Source organism: Fusarium venenatum (genome assembly GCF_020744135.1).
Source record: "Fusarium venenatum strain MPI-CAGE-CH-0201 chromosome Unknown EDB82scaffold_1, whole genome shotgun sequence".
NCBI classification, from domain to species: Eukaryota; Fungi; Ascomycota; class Sordariomycetes; order Hypocreales; family Nectriaceae; genus Fusarium; species Fusarium venenatum.
The window spans coordinates 2,902,191-2,921,240 of record NW_027072129.1 but is presented as its reverse complement, the minus strand read 5'-3'; the positions used below and the strand labels follow the sequence as shown (position 1 = coordinate 2,921,240).

Here is a 19,050-nt window from a genome sequence, read left to right as displayed (position 1 = left end):
AGATAACGGGCGACCCTTGTTGTTGTTCCCTCACCACGAGTAGAGAAGGGTTTGGTGTATCAATTCATAAGTTCTTGACTAAACGATTCGCCAGTAGAATGTTATTGCGGCGTGCTCCATGGTACAGGGTATGTGCCTACCCAATCCTCGACCTCACTTCGCAGCTGAACGATTTCAGATTGTGTCTCACCATCGCCGAGATGCTCTAGGAAAACCTTTATTTTACCAGGAGTCTCATCACCTTTCTCCTCCGCCGCCTTCCGAGCAGCCTTGTCAATGCGAGAAGCGATAGTGACAGCGCGATCAACAACATCAGCGACGCGGATGAAGTCATCCTCATTAAAGCCGCGAGTGGTCATGGCAGGTGTTCCCATGCGAAGACCACCGGGAACCAAAGCAGAACGGTCCCCTGGGACTGTGTTTTTGTTGGCTGCGACGCCAACTAGCTCGAGCACGCGTTCAACTCGGCCACCATCAATGCCGTGTGGTTTTAGGTCGGCCAGGACCAAGTGGTTGTCTGTCCCCCCGCTAACAAGCTTGTAACCTAAGCCACCTTTGCCCTTGGGCTCACTCAACCGTTTTGCGAACGCTTTCGCGTTCTTTAACACTTGAGACTGATATGCGTAGAAATCAGGAGTTTGAGCCTGTTTGAGAGCCACGGCGAGGGCTGTGATGGTGTGGTTATGGGGGCCGCCTTGGTGACCGGGGAAGACGGAATTGTTGATTGGACCTTCAAGGTCATAGAGGATATCCTCCTTAGTTTTCGGGTGCTGCCTTCGAGTGCCCTTTCTGTAAAAGATCATGGCACCACGGGGCCCCCGTAAGCTTTTATGACTGGTAGTAGTTACAATATCTGCGTGTGCGAACGGTCCAGGTATGACCTTGGCTGCAATTAAACCAGAAATATGAGCGATATCGGCAAGAAGATAGGCGTTGACTTTGTCACAGATCTCTCGCATGCGTTGGTAGTCAATAAGTCGACTGTATGCACTTGCACCAGCAACGATAATCTTTGGTCTGTACACGCTCGCAATCTCCTCCAGTTTGTCATAATCAATGTACCCAGTCGTCTCATTTAACCGGTATGGTAGAGTTTCGAAGTACTTTGAAATGGCAGAGATCTTCTTGGTTGGTGTTTGGTAACCGTGTGATAGATGACCACCATGTGGTAGGTCCAGACCCATTAGCCGGTCGTGTGTGTTGAGCAAAGCGGAATAAACGTAGAGATTGGCGGGTGCGCCAGATAGAGCTTAACAATATAATCAGCATCAAAGGGGGGAGATATAGAGTAGTTTAAATGATGTCTGTATTGACCAACCTTGAACGTTCACCCCCCATTGCTTCGGATCGAGGCCAAATGATTCTAGAGCGCGTTGTTGACAAAGTCTTTCGGACTGATCGATGAATTCGTTACCGCCGTAGTACCGGGCACCTGGATATCCTTCGGAGTATTTATCTGCGACGCCTGCTGTTAGCACTTGCTGCGGCCGGTCTTGAATTAAAGCTCACTTTGCATCACACTGCCCAGAGCATCGAGCACGGCTTGTGACGTGAAATTCTCGGAAGGGATCAGATTTATGAAGTGTTTCTGGCGATTCTTCTCCTATTCAGCCGATAAGTAAACGAGCAAAGGCATGGGGGCCCCTATTCAGCGAGGCAACCGACCTTCTCGATAATGTCAAAGACGGCGGGGTCAGCTTTGTTCAGGTGAGCCGAGAGAGCCTGTAGTAGGGGAATTGAGATTCGTTAGCTGCTAGACTTATCCTAAAGATCCAATTAAACAAGAGCGCACCTGCTGCTGATCCTCAACGGCTAACGAAGAAGCTGGGCGAGTGCATGTCGCTGATATGGCGACTGGCTTCGCAATGCTACGCAAGACACGGGAGGTGCCTCTCACGCCTGTGAGGGACATGGCGGGGCGTAGAGCTGGTAGACGGGTGCAGAAATCGGGCAATAGGAGTACGATTGGCAGAAGAAAGAAAGTGGCTGTCCTAATATAGTTATTCACAGAAAACCACACGACTTCGCAATGTGGTTGTGATTGTCTAACGGCGCGATCGCTCAGAACGTCATCGACTGAGACGATGGACTTATTTAGTGCAGAAAGCGTGAGTGTGAGCGTGGGCGAGGTGGAGGAGGTGGAGGTGGAGGAGGCCCGGGCAGGACCGAGACTCGAATGTTAAGCATGGATCTCATGTTGCATTGGTCTAAACGAAAAGCAGCCAACCTCAATAGGTAGGTACCTCAAAGAATAGGTACCTTGCTCGGTGGGCCATACATACCTGTAGGTACCTACCTAGTAGGCAATAAACATCACCTTCAGCGCGTACCTTCTGCAGCTATTCTTCAAGATCTATTGATAAACATAGGTACCTAGCGAATTATTATATGTCTGGAAGCTACTGGTAGTATATATTTTGCATGTGATACTTATCACTGTTGCGGCTGGCATCATTGGTTGGGATTCTTTGAAGCTGTTGCGTCTGGCGCATCATTTGTAGTTGACGCGGGCTGCTGTTTGCGTCAGTTCCAATGGGATTAGCAATATGTAGGCACCCCCTGCAGCGCAGGTTGTGGACGCGAGTTCCTCTATAACAAATGGGACTGATCCAACCTTTGTGATACCCATCAACACTTAGCCACACGGACTTGTTGTGGCGGCGATCAATAATGAACCATGAGTCTGAGGGTATGATGTAACTGGAGAGACCTATCGCAACATCCAACTCCAGAAAGTCACTACTTACAAGGTACGAATGGAGCCAGTATGACAGTCTGATCTAATGTTATTTGATACTGACCCCATGCATCTTGTCTAGTCGTTTCTCGTTTTCATCCAAGTCAGGCAGTCAAGATTCCATGGGTTTAACTCGTCTCTTGATGCCACCGTTGTTTTCTAGATACTGGTGGACATCCATGTTCATAATTACGTTGTGTTTATGACTTAACCAATCGTGAGACGTCTGCTATGTGATTCATCGCTCGTGAAACAGATTGCATGTGCGATTTGATGACGCTCCCACAGTCAAAAATTGTCAAGTTGCGGCTCAAGTGTGGGCCTGGATCCTTTTCGTCATCCCAGTTGGTAGTATAGATCAAACATCACATACGACCGCAGATAAAGACAGACGCAAACATCATTTTCGTCACTGGTGGAAGCGGTTTGTTGTGGTAGTGAGCAAAGCAAATGCTCAGACAAGATCGTAAATGGGAAAACATCCAAGCATCCGAGCATCATCGATTCCATTTTCAATGCTACATGCCTGAACCCCGCCGGTACAAGTGTAGAAACCAGAAGGGCATAAAAAAAGACCCAACCCGTAGACTCCGTATGCAGCCTCCTCCTAAGACCGAAATGTTGTCGTTGTCCACTGGGCTTACATTTATTCCTCGGCAAGGAGGGCATTTCGCTTCGCCACCGCACGCTCCTGCTTGCGCTCACGGGCAGCCTTGTTCTTCGCACGCTTGGCATCCATCTCCTCCTGGAGGGCAGTCTCGCGGGCCTTCTCAGCCTTGGCACGGTGAATCTGTAAATCTCCATGTCAGTAGGCATCCCTCGGCGTGGCCCTAATGATAGGGCAACATGGTGGATAAGACATACGTGCTCTACGAGGGCACGCTTGTGCTTGAAGGCGTTACCCTTGCTGCTGTGGTACAGCTCGTGATAGAGGTGCTTGTCGATCTTTCCGCTGGCACGGTACTTGACCAAAAGACGGCGGAGGACTCGGAGGCGGCGCATCCAGAGGACCTGGCTGGGCATACGAGCATCGGCGGTACCCTTACGCTTACCGTAGCCACGGTGTCGGCCCTCTCGTCGGGCGAGGTTCAGCTCGCGGGCTCGCGATCGCGAGTGCTGGGTGACGGGCTTTCGGATGATGAGGCCATCGGAGATGAGCTTTCGGATGGTCTGACGAGAGTTGGCGTTGGAGATCTCGCTCTGCTCGTTGGGGTCGAGCCAGATCTTGCGCTTGCCACAGCCGATGACCGATGAGGCCAGGCGCTTCTGAGTTCGCAGGTTGACCCTGTAGTCGAGAAAAGAAAATTATCGATTAGCCACCAGTCCCCTCTGATAATATGACAACCATGTTCAAGATTTTCCTGAGCACCGAGTCCGTGACGACGCCATCAAGAGCATTTGTTTCCAGCTCGTACTGTCTCCAAAGCTCCTCCTGCATCGCCTTCTCGAGTGTCGTGATCGATTCGATATACTTACATCTTGATTGTCGTTAGTGGTGACGGCCGGGTCCTCGATGGATGTTGGATGAAGACTGAGAGGGGTTTGCAAGGCCAGAATTTCTCTGCGTTGCACCTCACCTGTTGGAATGGTTTGTGGGTTCGAGTGCGCTATGCCCCATTCGATGCACTAAGCGAGGGCTCTGATAGAGTCATGAGTCACCGCCGATGCACGTGACTCGCGCCACTTATAGGGTCCGGCTTGTTTCAGTCGTTCTTTGGCATTAGTTATTTCTTCTGGTGGGGTGCCACCGAGCTTACTATGGCTCAATTGACAGGTGAGGCTGCAAATTCTCATTCACTCGTTGATACAACTGCTTTTTCTGTTCTATTTTTTTTTTGTCAAGTTTTAATAGTAGTTAACGTAACACCTTTTAAATGCTACTAAAAAAAAAACTGCTACCAACTACCCATCACGTTGAAAATCAACAACTTCAAAAGGGGAGAAAAAATACTATACCATCCTCTTGATTCTTATAGGCAACCATGATTCCCTAATTAGATACTCTGATATACTGCGATTAGATCGTTTGTACTTGTATTCATTCAATCTGCTATAATAGCCATGGCAGATATAAACTCTGGATCGAATCTAGACATTTATGTGAATGCTTCGCTACCTACATCAACCTTGCCCACGCTCCATATCTCTTTTTCGTCTTCGGCTTCATCGTTCGATAATCCGAGTCCTCCTTGTCCACCCTCAGCTTCGCGCCTCTCACGAGCTTGAGAACCCAGCCTCATAGCAACACGTTTGAAGTAGTCACCCATGCTTCTCTTGGTGTTAGGAGCAAGGTCAGCCCCGGCACCAGCCATGAACTTGTCGAAGATGCGGCTCTCCTCGTCCGCCACACTGAATAACTCCACAAATGCCGCTTCTGCAGCAAGCTTGACAGGGATGACAGGATCTCGAACGCTGGCAAATATGGGCTGTGCTAACAGAGCAACATGGGGCCGAACCATCTCCATGTCTTTGCGGCTGACGGTACGAACGACGACTAGAGCAAGTCGACGCGAATCGGTCGCATTGCCAGGCTGGATAACAGAAGCCAAGGCCTCGAAGATACCCTTTGTTGTCTCAAAGGTCTTTGCAGAATCCGAGAGCAGATACTTTCCGGTAGCAAGAATACAGTTGTCCGCGACAAAGACCTGAAAAATTGTTAGTACACTAGTATGACATCTCACAAGATTGAGAGTAACTTACGCTCTTGTTAGTGACACCCTGGAACAAGAGGTCGGGCAAGTCGTCGACTAAGGAGCTTTGAAGCAGAACATCTGGGGACTCGGCCAGGACGGAGTTCAGAGCAAGAACAGAAGAATGGGTAAAATGTGGGGTGGCCACGCGGTTCTTCAACAAACCCAGAGCGGCATCTTCAGGAACGTTCTTGATGAGCGCGCCCAGTAGCTTGGCATTAGTGATGGTCATGGTCTCATCTCTCTCGTCTGTATCCATGTCGATAAGTGACAAGACAGAAGCTCGAGAGGCCTCTCCCATGTTAGCGCCAGCTTTGCTGATAACCTCGTATAGCGCCTTGAGCATAGCGGTCTTGACGCCGGGGTCCGCTGTCTTGGATCCAGTAACGAGCTCAGCGATGAGGGGATCAATGCGTGGCGTATACTTGATCAAAGTTCCGAGTGCCTTGGCAGCTCGGGTTCTCAGTGTCTCGCTGGATGAGTCCGCCAGAGATTTAGCGAATGTGCGCTGAAGCTGGGGAAGAAAAGGCTTTAACGCGGTGGGCATTTTATCCAGCAGGTTATTGAGGGTCAGGAGAATGGCCGACTTGACTTCGGTGGCACGCTCTGAAACGACTCGGATCAGGGGACCAGTAATCTGGGTCACGAATGGCTTGAGAGAAGCCTCACTTGTTCTGTCGACAATATCCGATATACCCAGGGCAGCCTGTACTCGCTGATCAGCGGTGCCGTTCATGAGACCTTGTAAGAAGATAGGCAGAATAGCGTTGATGCCCTTTGGCAACTCGAAACCGCGCAGGTTCGCTCCTGCGACACCAACACGCTGAAGAGTTTGTCGTGTTGAAATAACAAGCGACTCCATTTCCTCCTTTCGCAGCTTCTTGGTGAAGGCGCTGAGAGCTGCCCATGCAGCCTTGACAACATCGGCGTCTCTGTCGTCAAATGAATTGAGAAGGGAGCGGATAATATCTTGGCTGTATCTAGAGTAATCTACGCTAGCAGCCGCGAAGAAGTTGGCCATGTGGTGTGCAGTGGCTGATCGGCGACGGTGGTCCTCATGCTTGAGAAGCTGCAATAGGACGTTCATGACCGTATTCAGACCATCGTATTCATCAATAGACTGAATAACAGTGTCGAAAGACGTCGCCAGCTCTTCACGAAGGCCATCCTCCTTGCAGTTGATCTCGTTATCCATAAGCGAGTTGATGATGTTGGGCAAGCGACGGTTCATGGCAGGGCCAGCAACCTTGGATAGAGAGGCAAGAGCCTTAGCATCGAAGGATGAAATAGGAGGTGTTGTAAGTGTTGGGATGAGGTTTGGCAAAATAATGTTGGATCGGGTTGTCTCAGTAAGTAGCGTAAGAAGAGCCTGCAGAGCGTTATCTGCCTCGTCCTCAGAACGTAAAAGGTTGAGAAGGAAGGGAAGGACCTGATCGACTGCTCGCTTGCCAAAGATCTGCTGAAGCGAATCAAAGGCTTCTGCAGCAGCTTCTCGAACATCCTCGTCGGAATCAGTAAGCGCGGTACGAACAACTGAGATGAGGGTCTTCTCGTGGTCTTCGAGAGCCTCGGGAGAAGCGGACGAAATAAGTTCCCTCAACGCAAGACAGATACCTTGCTTAGCATCGACATCGACAGATGTCTGGAGACCCTCTTCTAAAGTAGGAAGAAGACTCGACAGAACACCATCTCCGGCCTTTCGAATAAGCTCTCCAAGAGCATTGCTGGCAATGACCTTGTGTTCCATGTTGGAGCTTCCCAATCGTCTGATAAGAAGTTGAGTAAGGGTGGGCACAAGCTCTTTGAGGGTTCTCGGGCTATGAACGAGAACCTTCCAGACAGCAATGGCGGCTGATCGAACAGCACCAGCTGTATCACATCTGCATACATACAGGGCTGACAGAATCTTGTTGCGCTTGTCTTCGCCAAGGGTTTCTTTGAGAGACGCGCCTGCTTCCTTGATGTTCTCGTCCTCTTCAATATCTTCGGCGTCAGTACCAGCCTTGATACCTGTAAGGTTAAATAGAAGATCTCCAACGAGTTCGACGGAGCTGAGCCGGATTCTGTAGCTATCATCGGCGAGACCACGCTCGAGTTCCGGAAGCAGGAGATCGACAGCTCGAGCTGCGAAGTTCTTAACCAACAATCGACCTGCGCGTAGTGCCGTTTCACGAATAGACTCGATATCGTCGGCCAGACCTGCGAGAATAGGTGGAACAATTCGACCCAAGTAGTTGGAGAAGCTGTTGCCAAAACAGACAGGAAGAAAGATGAAAAGCGACATAAAACCTTCGCGAACGGCGGGTTTTGAAGATTCGACGTTCTGGAGAATGGTCGGGAGGGTCTCCTCCAGTCTTGTTGTTCCCAGTCCAGCAAGAACTTCGCTGAGGGCTTGAGCAGATCCCAGACGGTCACCAGCACCAGTGTCTGACTTGAGGGTTTGCATAAGGCCAGGAATAAGGTCAGGAAGCGTATCTTCTCCAAGCTTCTCCACCAAAGAACCTAGAGCCCTAGAAGCAGTAGCTCGGGTGGTCGGTACTGGATCGACGATGGCAAGCTTGAGGCCAGCCACAAGCACAGGCAGGTGCATGACAACGTCCTTCTTCTCCGTCAGGTGAGCCAAGCTGCCAATGACCTGTGCAGCCTTGCGCTTGGTGTTAGAACGATCAGCCAAACCGCGTTGAAGAATGCGAGTAACCAATGCCAGAGAGGGAGCATCAAGGTAATGGACGAATTGAACTTTGATAAGCGAGTCCAGAGCCTCATCTGTGTATTTCGTAGGGTCGCTGAGGGCCTTGAGAATGATGTCAACCAGGGACTTGATCTCTGGGTTGTTGATGACTTCGCCAAATCTCTTCAAGCTTCGGTTCGCAGCAGCTCTGACTTCTTTGTGACTGTCGTTGAGCACGCCAGTGAGAGGAGGAATGATGTCGGGTAGACTGTTGGCAAGCTGCTGGGGATCGAGGTATGCCATTGCACCGAGAAGGTCACAGGCACCCTTTTTACTTCTCCACTGTTGCTCCTCCAGGCCGTTAAGAAGGGTTGGCATAATCTTCTTGACACCATAGGAGCTCAACCTGGCAAAGCATGCCTTTGCCGCTGCCAAACAAGCATCCCGAACGTTTGCATTGGCGTCACCAAAGCCCGTCAGCAATTGAGGCACGATCTGAATCACATAGGGCTCAAAGATGCGCCCAAGCATGGTGGCCAGGAGCTCGTACGCGAGTAGAGCGGCCTCACGCTGGTTTGCTTCCTTCTTGTTCTCCGCAGCATCATTGAGAGTTGAGAGTATGCGGTATTCTCGGATTGATGCAATGCCACGACCCATGACAAGTCCAGCCAGACCATATGCAGACCCACGCTGGACAGCATACTTCTTCGAACTAAGAAGCTGCTCCAGAATCTGACCGAAATACTTGGAAGACTGATCTGGACAGGCCTGAATCAGGGGAGGCAAGCATTCAGCAATAGCATACTGTACTGTTTCGGAAGGGGTACTTAGGGTAGCCACCAGGCGATCAATGACAATGGGGATCTTAGGGTCACCAGGGCTGAGGTGACGAGCCAAGGCACCATACATGATGATGACGGCTTCGTTTACACGATCAGCCGCATCACTGTTTGTGTCTGGCTGCTCCAAAGTCTGCTCAAACTTCGACATGAGTTTGTCGAGAATTGTCTTGCCGTGGATCTCGATCGCCTTGATTGAGGCATCCAGCATTTCACTCCGTACCGCGTCGTTTTTATCGCCAAGGGGTCCGACGCTGATAAGGAAATCGAACAATGGATCCAGCTGATCGGTCTTAATAACTGAAGCGAGTTCTTTGAAGGCAGTCGCGATACCTTGCCGACCCTCCCAGGGATCGGACAGATCCATCTTCTTGGGCATTCCGAATTCATCTAATTGCTGAACCCTGGGTTTTGCTAGCTCAATGTAGGTAGACTTGAGCTGCTCGAGCACAGCTTCCAAGGTCTCGTGATGTATGCTGACTGCTTCAGCCAAAGAACGAGCAGCGCCACGACGTAACTGCCCGTCTTTACTCTCAAGGAAAGGTAGCAACCTCAGCGGCATCTCTGTCGTAACTTCAAAACCACTTTCCTCCCAGATTTCTCGACCGAGATCTTGATGTTCCTCCTCATCATCGTGAGCAGCAACCCAGATTTCATCAGAGTAGCCCAATTCGCTCATGTCAACTTCGGCACTGATCGACTGCAACACTGTGGATCTAACCCTCGTTTCGGGCACCAAGGTACCCTTTGTTAAGACGATCATCTCGTCTCGGTCCATGTTAGGAGCGATGCAGCGACACATGTCAGCAAAACAGTCCTTGAGAAGCTTATAATGCTGAGCATATGCCTGCATAGAACTGATGAGAACTGAGAGGAGCTCAGCTCGGGGTACGGCCTCGTCGACACATACATCTGTATGGTATGAAAGGAACTCAATAGCCAACACTAGTTGAGCATCGGCGTCATCTGCCGAACTGCCAACTCCGCCCTTACGGAGAAGGTCCAGCACGAGTGGCAGAGCATAAATGAGTGACACTGAGTCGAAAGGTCGTTGTTCGCCCGCGAATCGCAATCGATAAAGAACTCTCGTAATCAGATCCTCGACAGCCTCTTCCTGGTAATTTTCCGATAAAGACACGCCACGCAATCTTAAGGCTGCGATTCCGATGAAAGGCCTCATTGAACCCAGGCGCTCAGTCACCTTTTCAGCGCAAGTGAGATAAGCTAGAGGTGCCTCGTCTCCTGTGATCAGCGTGGCGCCGGCGTCCATGATGCCAACCAGGAGGGATACTGCAGTGCCAATCCATTGAGTGGCATCGGTTGGCGGACCAGTGGCAAGGCTGCGGATAATGCCAATACCTCGCAAGAGCCTCGCCACGGTCGCGGTAATTGATTGTCTGATTTGACTCTCTTTCTTTAGTTGAGCGTTGACCTTTGCGTTCTCTTCAGGGGTCAGTTTCTTTTGTTGGCCTTTCTTCTTTTCGAGTTGACTCCTGAGTTCTTCCTCCCATTTGAGAATATCGTAGTCCTTCTTGTTCTTGTCCAAAACTTGCTGAGATTTCTTTGCGAGGACATCAACAAATGCGGTGCCTTCGGCAGTTCTATAGATAGCCGCCTCGACAGGACCAATGTCTTGTAATTGTTCCGCATTAAGGTCTCGGCGCAGTGCCTCCAGCAAGCGTGGGATAATAGTTTCAGGGGCGACAAAGGCCAGATCGGCAGCTGCATTGTATGCAGCTGTCTTAACAACCCCGACCTAGCAATTTGTCAGTAATGATCTGTTCTTAAACTCTATGGGAAGATGGCTACAAACCTTCTGATCAAAAGACGTCCTGGCTTCTATTTCAGCCATAAGTTCGTCTTGATACTTTGTCGCAAGATTGCCAGGATCCAACTCCATTCTGAGACACAAGTCGATCCAGTTTGCTCTTGGTATCAACTCTGACCGTGCCAGAACAAGAAGGCTGTTTGCCTGAGATTCGAGGTCTTCCTTGGCAACAGATTTGCCAGACTTGCTTATCTCATTGGGGGTGAGACAAATTGACTTCACAACCTGAATCAAGTTATGAGTACTCGCTGAGTGTTCCCTGTCACCGGACCCAGAACGCTCGACATGATCCCATAAGCCACTTATGATGAAAGCAGACACCAATCTTGGATTATGGACATAGAGACCAGAAAGGAGTTTGGATGACTCCTGCTGAATAGTAGCGGGTACGTTATGGGCGGCGACAAGATGGATAAAAGCTTCAGACCAAGCAAGGGTCACCTGCTTGTCCACATTCTCATCAAGGCTCTGGAAAACAGAACCCAAAGCACGCGCAAACCATCCAAGATCTTCGTTTGCTGTCACTTTGGAATAAATTCGATGGCTCAGAAGAAAGGATGACTTGGGATCCAGAGACAACGATTGCTTTGTGACTGACGCTTTTGTTAAACTAGATTCCGCTGAGGAGCCGGGAAGTAAGCGATATATATGGGGGCTCACAGCCGTCAGGATATAGGCACCAACGACGAGACCGCTTTGAGCAGCAGAGGCGGCATTGGCTGCCACCTCTGTGAGGGTTGTGACCATTTTAGGCACAACAGCCTCGACAAAAGTGGCCATACCCGGAGACACTGATTGTGCTTCAGCAAGGGATTGCAAGATAACTCCTACCCTGAGCAGCCAGCACTTGCGAGAGGGGATCTTCTTTTCAGTAAGTCCCTTGGTAACTGAGTCCAGGACAGATTTGGGCACTTCAACATCTTGCGCCAGAAGAAAGGTTATAGCATTTGCCAATGCTGATGTCTCTGCGGCCAAAGCACCCTCATTTCCTTCCTTGACAGCTACAGTGGCCACCGCGCTGGCGACCTGTTCGGCACTTGAAGTTGAAAGAGGGGTGGCTTCGAGCATCTGCGCATGCAATATGCGATGATCAGGAGATGCGAGTTTGCCTGCTTTAAGAGGGGTTGCGACCTCATTAATAACCTTCTCCAACGAGGCGGTATCTTTCGATCTGAGAACTAGTGCACGGAAAGCATCCAAGGCACCAGTACGAATTGCTGCATTTGTTGACTTAGCGTTTGACAACAAAGGTTTGAGGAGATTCTGTTCGAGGACCTTTGAAAGGTCGAAATCTTCGGGTAGAGAGCGGACAAGAGGCGTAACAACGCCCCCAAGTATGACCTCGGGCGCACGCAGAAGGCCTTTCTCAAGAGCAGGGATCAGCTCCTTGGAGAGTTCCTCAGGGGTTGCGAAAGAAGTAAAGAAGTCACTAAGTCCCAGCACAACGTGTTCCGGAACAGCGGTGCGGGAGCCAATTATTTCTCTTGTAAAGAATTCGTAGTACTTGGGTTTGATGGTATCAAGAACCGGTCGCAGGTGATCCTTCCTGGCAGATACGCCAGCGATAACACCAAGCAAGACAGCATTTCTGGGGGTCGATTGAGCGCTCTTCGTAGCTAAGGTATTGACAGAAGAAGAGAGTCTCTTCTCGCTTGAGTGTGGTGATGAGAAAAGCTTTCGTAGACCCCTCCTGGTAACAATGATAGCAGAGTGGGCTACAGACTTCCTGGCAGAGGACTGGTGACATTTATCTAAAGCATCGGCGTCCGTTAAGATGATATCGGAAGCGAAATGGTCCCACAATGAGGCATCAAGATACTGCATGAACAAGCTACACCATTCGACGAGTACAAACGCGTTGGTCGGAGCGATGCCATGTTTCTGGCTTTCTTTGCGCAGAGCGGCGATGAGTGGGGCAATGGTCTTGGAGTCGATACCAGCTGAGATCAAGGCAACAAGGCACTTCTGGACGGATAGTCGGGACTGTCGATCAGTGTAGAAGGCGTATGTACCAAAGAAGAGCTGAAGAAGACGTGTGATTGAGGTGTTGTCGACGGCTATGGAACGAAGGGTCAGTGGGCTGATGGGCCTTGGTGGACTACAGGGACTTGCGCACATTTTTGAGTAAGCTTCTCCTCGATTGAGTGTAGCTGACTGATTCTAATATTGGTCGAAGACGAGGCCAGGGCGTGTTTAATGGCTGTAAAGTCGAGGCTGGCCATGCCGCCAGGTTCGGATGAGTCGCCGTTAGACATTCTGGAGTTCGGAAATGAAAGTGAGCGTTTGGTTTGATGAACTCATCTGGGGCTACCAGAGCTCACAAACGCCGGTTCTGAGGCGTATCTTCTGTCGGGGCGGGGGAAAGGCTAAGTCGAAGGAGTTTGGTGATGAGTGGTTGGTGGTGTTTTGGATTTTTCGTGCACCAAATCCGTTATATCTACACTAACCTGCGGACTCGACCCCACGTCGAAGCAGCAGGTAGCAACTTACTAACCTAACACTGTTTTTTCCGTGGAGCTGTAGGTTGGGCTCGAGGCTGCCCCTCCAAGCACTTAGACTAGGTACAGCGAATAGCCAAGTTGGTGGGGTTAGGAGCCCTGAAAGCCCCCTATGCCCAAGTCAGATAGGTCATTGGAACTTCACATCATCTCGGTATGACGCATCGGAGATAGACAAGGCAAAAGGTGTGCGCAGCTTTTATGTTTCTCGTCAGGTAGGTAGGTACCCTAGTAGGTAGTAGAAAAGTTAGGTAACCTCCAAACTTTAGGGTAGAAAATTAAGTAACCCAAGGTCATGCATGGTCTGAATAGCATAAAGTGACCTGCTAATTTCGTCTCTTATAACTCAAGCGGCCAACTCTTCTGATACCCTGAGGCTACCTCCTACTAAGGTGGATTGGATCAGAAACGCTCGTGGAATTCGATGCTATCATTAGCACTAATAAAGGCTACTACGAGCATAAGCCGAGCTTGATGGGACGGGAAACATTTAACGGACTACGTACCTGTGAATGCACATGTAACCAGAGGTTCCTTGCAGATCCAAAGAAACTGACCGGACTTGATACCAAATCATGGCCAAATTATATAATCGAGGTTTTCAATCCATCCATCGCACGAATCTTGACAACATCATTCTGATTTTGAACCATTGGCACTGTAGACTACTGTCGAGCATTTTTATCGACTCTTCATCTCTCTCATCGACATGATCCACATCTGGACCAAAAGCCCTTGCGTCACAACATCCACCCGATCACTTTGCTCCTGCACCCTTCTCTCGTTGATTGGGATCTCTTGACATACACGTTGACCCCGCTGTCTTTAGTTTCACAAGGGACAGGAGATTATCGAATACACCAACTATTTCTTCATGATTATCTTAACCTGAAAACGCACCTCCCTCTTTCTATTGGGTCTCCAAGCTTACCACCGATCCATCCTTTTTTCCTCGCTCGGTCGCTGACTATCATGGCTGGCGGCGCGAAGAAGAAAAAGAAGCCCGCTGCCAACCCAGCTCGGGGCTTCGCTACTACTTCGGTCGCTTCCAAGCCCAGGCCAGAAGTCACCGAGCCCGAACCAAAACCTGCAGTCGCCAGAGGCCAAGGTGCCCCTCCATCAACACAGAAAGATACCCCTCCATCATCGTCTACAGCTGACAATGCGACTGCCACCACCAACAGTCAGGAGGCGATTCTGAGTCCCGAAGAATTCGAAAAACACTTGGAGGAATCTGAGTTGCAAATCCTTGTCGAAAAGCATGCCGCGAAAACGAAGAAGGATGCCTTACGCCAACGGAACCGGCTCGATACTGATCGTCGGCTCTTTCGCAGCCAAGCCGACTCTATCAATAGCTTCAAATGGTTGCCTCAGGATCTGATGGATCATATACTTGATTTAATTCAAGCTGAAAATCGATTCACAGCTTCGAGTCTGTCTTCGTCCGACAGCACTGGCGCTGGCAAGATGCTCCCTGAGGAAGAAATGATCATTCGCCTCTGGACCTTACAGCAAACCTTGACTACGGCCGAGTTTCCGATTGAGCGTGTCGCCGCCGTCATACGATATATTTTGGATATAGCCCCAAATGTCTCGACCACCAGCAGAGAATCAATCTGGGGACTCGAAGAAGCACTCGACTGGCTGGCCCGAGAATGCAGAATTGAGGAACTACCCAGCTACGAACCCAAATCAAAGCCCATGCTCAAAAGCACCACCGGTTTGTTTCCTTGGTATTCTAAGTTCTCCTCCGTCCTGACCATGACTCTTCTGTAGATACTCCCCAGGACAGTCCAGTACCAAGTCGCTCAAGTACCCCTCGCCATGCTGATCCGCGAAATGGCCGCAAGAGCAAACCTTCTGGGGCCAAAAGCCGGCCAGTAAAAAACTCTATGCCCGACAAAAAGATGATGGTAGCTTGTGATAGCGATATAGAACCCGACGAGCTTGTTTCGAAATACTTGGAGAGCAAAGCGAAGCTATTGGAGTATGAGCGTGGGCAACCCAGGGACTTGCCAATTAACGAACATGACGAGCAGCTTGCTGTTGCCAAGCTTGAGGCCAAGATTAGAAAGATCGAATCGGATGTGCTCTTCGACAAGTACGAGGCAGACCAGCAATGGAAGGTCCAGAGAGTTGATCTAGAAAGGCAGCTAGCTGCTGCAAAACATGATAGGCAAGATCAGGCTGGGGAGAACTTAACCGTTGAAGGGGAGCCCGTACTCGAAAAGACTGATGTCGGCGACATTAGTAACGAGGCTGAACGGATCGCTGCCGAAATATTGGCTGAAGTTAGCGATGAAGATAATGACATTGGAGGGCTGTTCGCATCTCTGCCACAAAACGAAGTCGACGCACGTACAGGCGAAAGTCGTACTGTTGTTAATTCAGCTGACGGCAATCAAATCGTGATTCGTGACTTTGGCAAATCAACAGGTATCAGTCCCCGACGAGCTCTTGAAGAAGCGTGTCGCTCAAGGTAAATGAAGATGATCATGAAATTGGAAAACAATGATACTAATCATAAGAATCAGGGATTCAATGGCAAAAATTTTATATACTATCGTGTCAGATGCCTCGTTTGCGAACCGCCATTCTGTGGATATCATTTGGACGAAACCTCAAGAATTACCACCGCCAGCAGCTTCATCAGAAGTTGAAGTTGTAGCGGACCATTTTCGATTCACATTCACCATGACCAGCATCGCCACACCAGATTCGAAGCAGTCAGAATCCTATATCTCTACCGCAGCCTTATTTTACACATTCAGTGGTAACACTAAGGACGAGAAGGTCGCTATCAGACTTCCCCATGTATGGAAAGATGTTTGGGCAGAGCTTGCAGAGGCTAGGAAGGCACAAATCGACGAACAGGACAGAGAGGTGATGAGGGGCTTAAGAGCCCTAGTCCGTGAACGTCACGACCAAGAGCTCGAAGACGGTGTCATAATTCAAGGGGCATTCCGAGGACGGGGTAACAAACATGTCACTGACTCAGGCGATGATGGCAACCACGATCGCTCGAGGCAAAATACCACAAATGGCGATTACTATCAGAAGATCTGGGCAGACAAATCTAGCACCCGCAAATTCCAAACAATGCTGGTAAGCAAAAATATGGATCAATCGTTCTCAGTAAGACTTACACGGTGCAGCAATCCCGAATGCAGTTGCCCATGTGGCACTTCAGAGAGCAAGTATTGGAAGCTGTTGATGGAAATCAGGTTGTAATTGTCTGCGGTGAGACTGGCTGGTGCGACGCCTCAATTTTCCATGTTCCGAAATCCTTGACTGACCATCGCACAGCGGCAAGAGCACCCAAGTTCCTTCTTTCCTACTAGAGCATCAGCTCTCTCAAGGAAGACCTTGCAAGGTTTACTGCACAGAACCTCGACGAATCTCTGCCATCTCTCTTGCTCGTCGCGTCAGCGAGGAGCTTGGCGAGAACAGAAATGATCTTGGAACTAACAGATCGCTGGTGGGTTACTCTATCCGATTAGAAGCCAACACGTCAAGAGAGACAAGGCTGGTGTATGCGACCACCGGTATTGTCATGCGGATGCTCGAAGGGTCCAACGATCTCCAAGAAGTGACACATTTGGTACTCGATGAAGTGCACGAACGGACAATTGATAGCGATTTTCTCCTCATCGTCCTGAAAAAGCTACTTGTCAGACGCAAAGACTTGAGAGTCGTTCTCATGTCTGCCACAGTCGATGCAGATCGCTTCTCCTCTTACCTTGGTGGTGCACCAGTCCTCAACGTTCCTGGACGGACGTTTCCTGTCCAAGTCAAATATCTCGAGGATGCCATCGAGCTTACTGGATATACGCCTGCGGACTCAGAGCCTGATAAAATGGTGGATCTGGATGACGACCCTGTCGAAAGTGAGGGAGAGAACACAAAGAGTGATATCTCAAAGAGTCTAGCAAGTTATTCACCAAGGACTAGATCGACACTGTCTCAGATTGATGAATATCGGATCGAGTTCGACCTAATTGTCCAGCTCATAGCTCAAATCGCCACAAACGACCAACTCCAAGATTTCAGCAAAGCCATTCTTGTCTTCCTGCCAGGTATTGCTGAAATCCGGACGCTGAATGACATGCTTCTTGGAGACCCAAGGTTCGCTAAGGACTGGCTTGTCTATCCTTTGCATTCCACAATTGCAACCGAGGATCAAGAGTCAGCATTCTTGGTCCCGCCGTCAGGAGTCCGCAAGATTGTCCTCGCTACCAACATCGCCGAGACTGGAATTACTATCCCTGATGTTACTTGTGTTATTGACACTGGTAAGCATCGGGAGATGCGATTTGATGAAAGACGTCAGCTTTCGAGACTAATCGACACATTTATCTCTCGAGCGAATGCAAAGCAAAGGCGAGGCCGAGCCGGCCGTGTTCAAGAAGGTCTATGCTTTCATATGTTTACTAAGTTCCGCCATGATCAACTGATGAGTGATCAGCAGACGCCTGAGATGCTCCGTCTTTCACTGCAAGATTTGGCCATTCGTGTCAAGATCTGCAAAATTGGAGGAATCGAGGAGACCTTGGGCGACGCCCTCGATCCGCCCTCGGCCAAGAATATTCGGCGAGCGGTTGACGCGCTCGTGGACGTTCGCGCACTTACTCAGGCAGAGGAACTGACACCACTTGGACATCAACTCGCCAGGCTGCCCTTGGATGTGTTCCTCGGCAAGCTGATCTTGTATGGTGTAATTTTCAAATGTCTGGACATGGCCATCACCGCTGCTGCCATTCTGTCTTCCAAGTCGCCTTTCTCCGCACCTTTTGGCCAACGTACCCAAGCAGATAATGCGCGTATGGCTTTCCGTCGTGGTGACTCCGATCTTCTTACTATATACAACGCTTACCTAGCATGGAAAAGGGTATGTCAGTCTACAGGCGGTGGCGGGAAGGAATTCCAATTTTGTCGCAAGAATTTCTTGAGTCAGCAAACTCTTACCAATATTGAGGATCTCAAGGGACAGCTCCTCACTTCTTTGGCAGACTCGGGATTCCTTTCTTTGACCGAAGAAGAAAGGCGAACGCTATCCCGTGCCCGCTTTTCTGGTGGACGGGGAAGAAGGCAGCAACAGTTCTACGACATTCCCCGAAGAGTCAACCTCAATAGCGACAACGATGTTGTTTCCGCATCAGTGATAGCTTGGAGCTTCTATCCCAAGATTCTAGTAAGAGATGCGCCAGGATCGAAGGGCCTGAGGAACATTGGTACAAACCAATCGATTAGCCTCCATCCGTCATCTGTCAATCGAGGACGTCTTGATCTTCGATGGCTGTCGTACTATCATATCATGCAATCCAGGGCGTAGGTTTTTTCTACGGCCGCCTGCTTCTATGTTCGTACTAACATATATTCCAGAGTGTATCACGCCCACGAGGCCACAGCTGTGGAAGCATTTGCCATCGCTCTTTTGTGCGGCGATGTAAGATGTGACGTAAGATTTTCTTTCTTGCCATCGTCCATAGAGGGAGTACTGACTTGTGAAATTACAGATGTATTCTGGAGTAATTATCCTCGATGGAAATCGGGGACGTTTCGCAGTTCCAGATTGGAAGACGATGTTGGTTATGAAAGTCCTCCGAACACGTCTACGTGAACTGTTGACACGGTCTTTCAAACAACCAGGCAAGTTGCCTACCGCCCAACAAGAGAGGTGGCTTGATGTATGGCAGAGGATCTTCACACAAGATTTTGGACAAGATAGATCTACTACGGGAATGACGATTAAGGCATGATTGGACATGTATTTCGATGTGCTGTTTT

At 49.8% G+C, this 19,050-nt stretch overlaps 4 protein-coding genes across 4 annotated transcripts; 2 read left to right on the top strand and 2 right to left on the bottom strand.

Annotated features, from left to right (window-relative positions):
- Nucleotides 1-101: 101 nt before the first annotated feature.
- On the bottom strand, nt 102-1,912 carry EDB82DRAFT_423657 (serine hydroxymethyltransferase-domain-containing protein; the record flags this gene model as incomplete). The annotated part of the gene is made up of 5 exons (XM_065607630.1): nt 102-1,249; nt 1,319-1,456; nt 1,510-1,603; nt 1,666-1,722; nt 1,793-1,912. 5 exons carry the CDS (start codon nt 1,910-1,912, stop codon nt 102-104), a joined length of 1,557 nt encoding a protein of 518 aa, XP_065465428.1.
- A 1,592-nt stretch (nt 1,913-3,504) lies between these two features.
- EDB82DRAFT_484797 (uncharacterized protein) lies at nt 3,505-4,401 on the top strand. Its single transcript, XM_065608228.1, has 2 exons — nt 3,505-4,022; nt 4,214-4,401. The coding sequence occupies exon 1, from the start codon at nt 3,584-3,586 to the stop codon at nt 3,989-3,991; it is 408 nt and encodes a 135-aa protein (XP_065465427.1). The 5' UTR covers nt 3,505-3,583; the 3' UTR covers nt 3,992-4,022; nt 4,214-4,401.
- Nucleotides 4,402-4,482: 81 nt separating this feature from the next.
- EDB82DRAFT_570788 (armadillo-type protein) lies at nt 4,483-13,408 on the bottom strand. The gene is made up of 4 exons (XM_025731450.2): nt 12,882-13,408; nt 10,751-12,822; nt 5,438-10,693; nt 4,483-5,382 (listed from the first exon to the last, which is right to left on the bottom strand). The coding sequence occupies exons 1-4, from the start codon at nt 13,018-13,020 to the stop codon at nt 4,834-4,836; spliced, it is 8,016 nt and encodes a 2,671-aa protein (XP_025590474.2). The 5' UTR covers nt 13,021-13,408; the 3' UTR covers nt 4,483-4,833.
- An 827-nt stretch (nt 13,409-14,235) lies between these two features.
- EDB82DRAFT_550095 (P-loop containing nucleoside triphosphate hydrolase protein) lies at nt 14,236-19,022 on the top strand (the record flags this gene model as incomplete). Its single annotated transcript, XM_025731451.1, has 7 exons — nt 14,236-14,983; nt 15,040-15,742; nt 15,798-16,368; nt 16,419-16,516; nt 16,570-18,591; nt 18,646-18,721; nt 18,780-19,022. The coding sequence occupies 7 exons, from the start codon at nt 14,236-14,238 to the stop codon at nt 19,020-19,022; spliced, it is 4,461 nt and encodes a 1,486-aa protein (XP_025590475.1).
- Between the last annotated feature and the right edge of the window lie 28 nt (nt 19,023-19,050).

Bases quoted from the DNA above. Each gene is read 5' to 3' on its own strand.
- EDB82DRAFT_570788 (XM_025731450.2), bottom strand. From the start codon at position 13,020: ATGTCTAACGGCGACTCATCCGAACCTGGCGGCATGGCCAGCCTCGAC. The intron at 12,823-12,881 runs GTGCGCAAGTCC...TTCGTTCCATAG, and splicing joins GGAGAAGCTTACTCAAAAAT to CCGTCGACAACACCTCAATC. The intron at 5,383-5,437 runs GTAAGTTACTCT...ACAATTTTTCAG, and splicing joins AGGGTGTCACTAACAAGAGC to GTCTTTGTCGCGGACAACTG.
- EDB82DRAFT_484797 (XM_065608228.1), top strand. From the start codon at position 3,584: ATGGTGGATAAGACATACGTGCTCTACGAGGGCACGCTTGTGCTTGAA.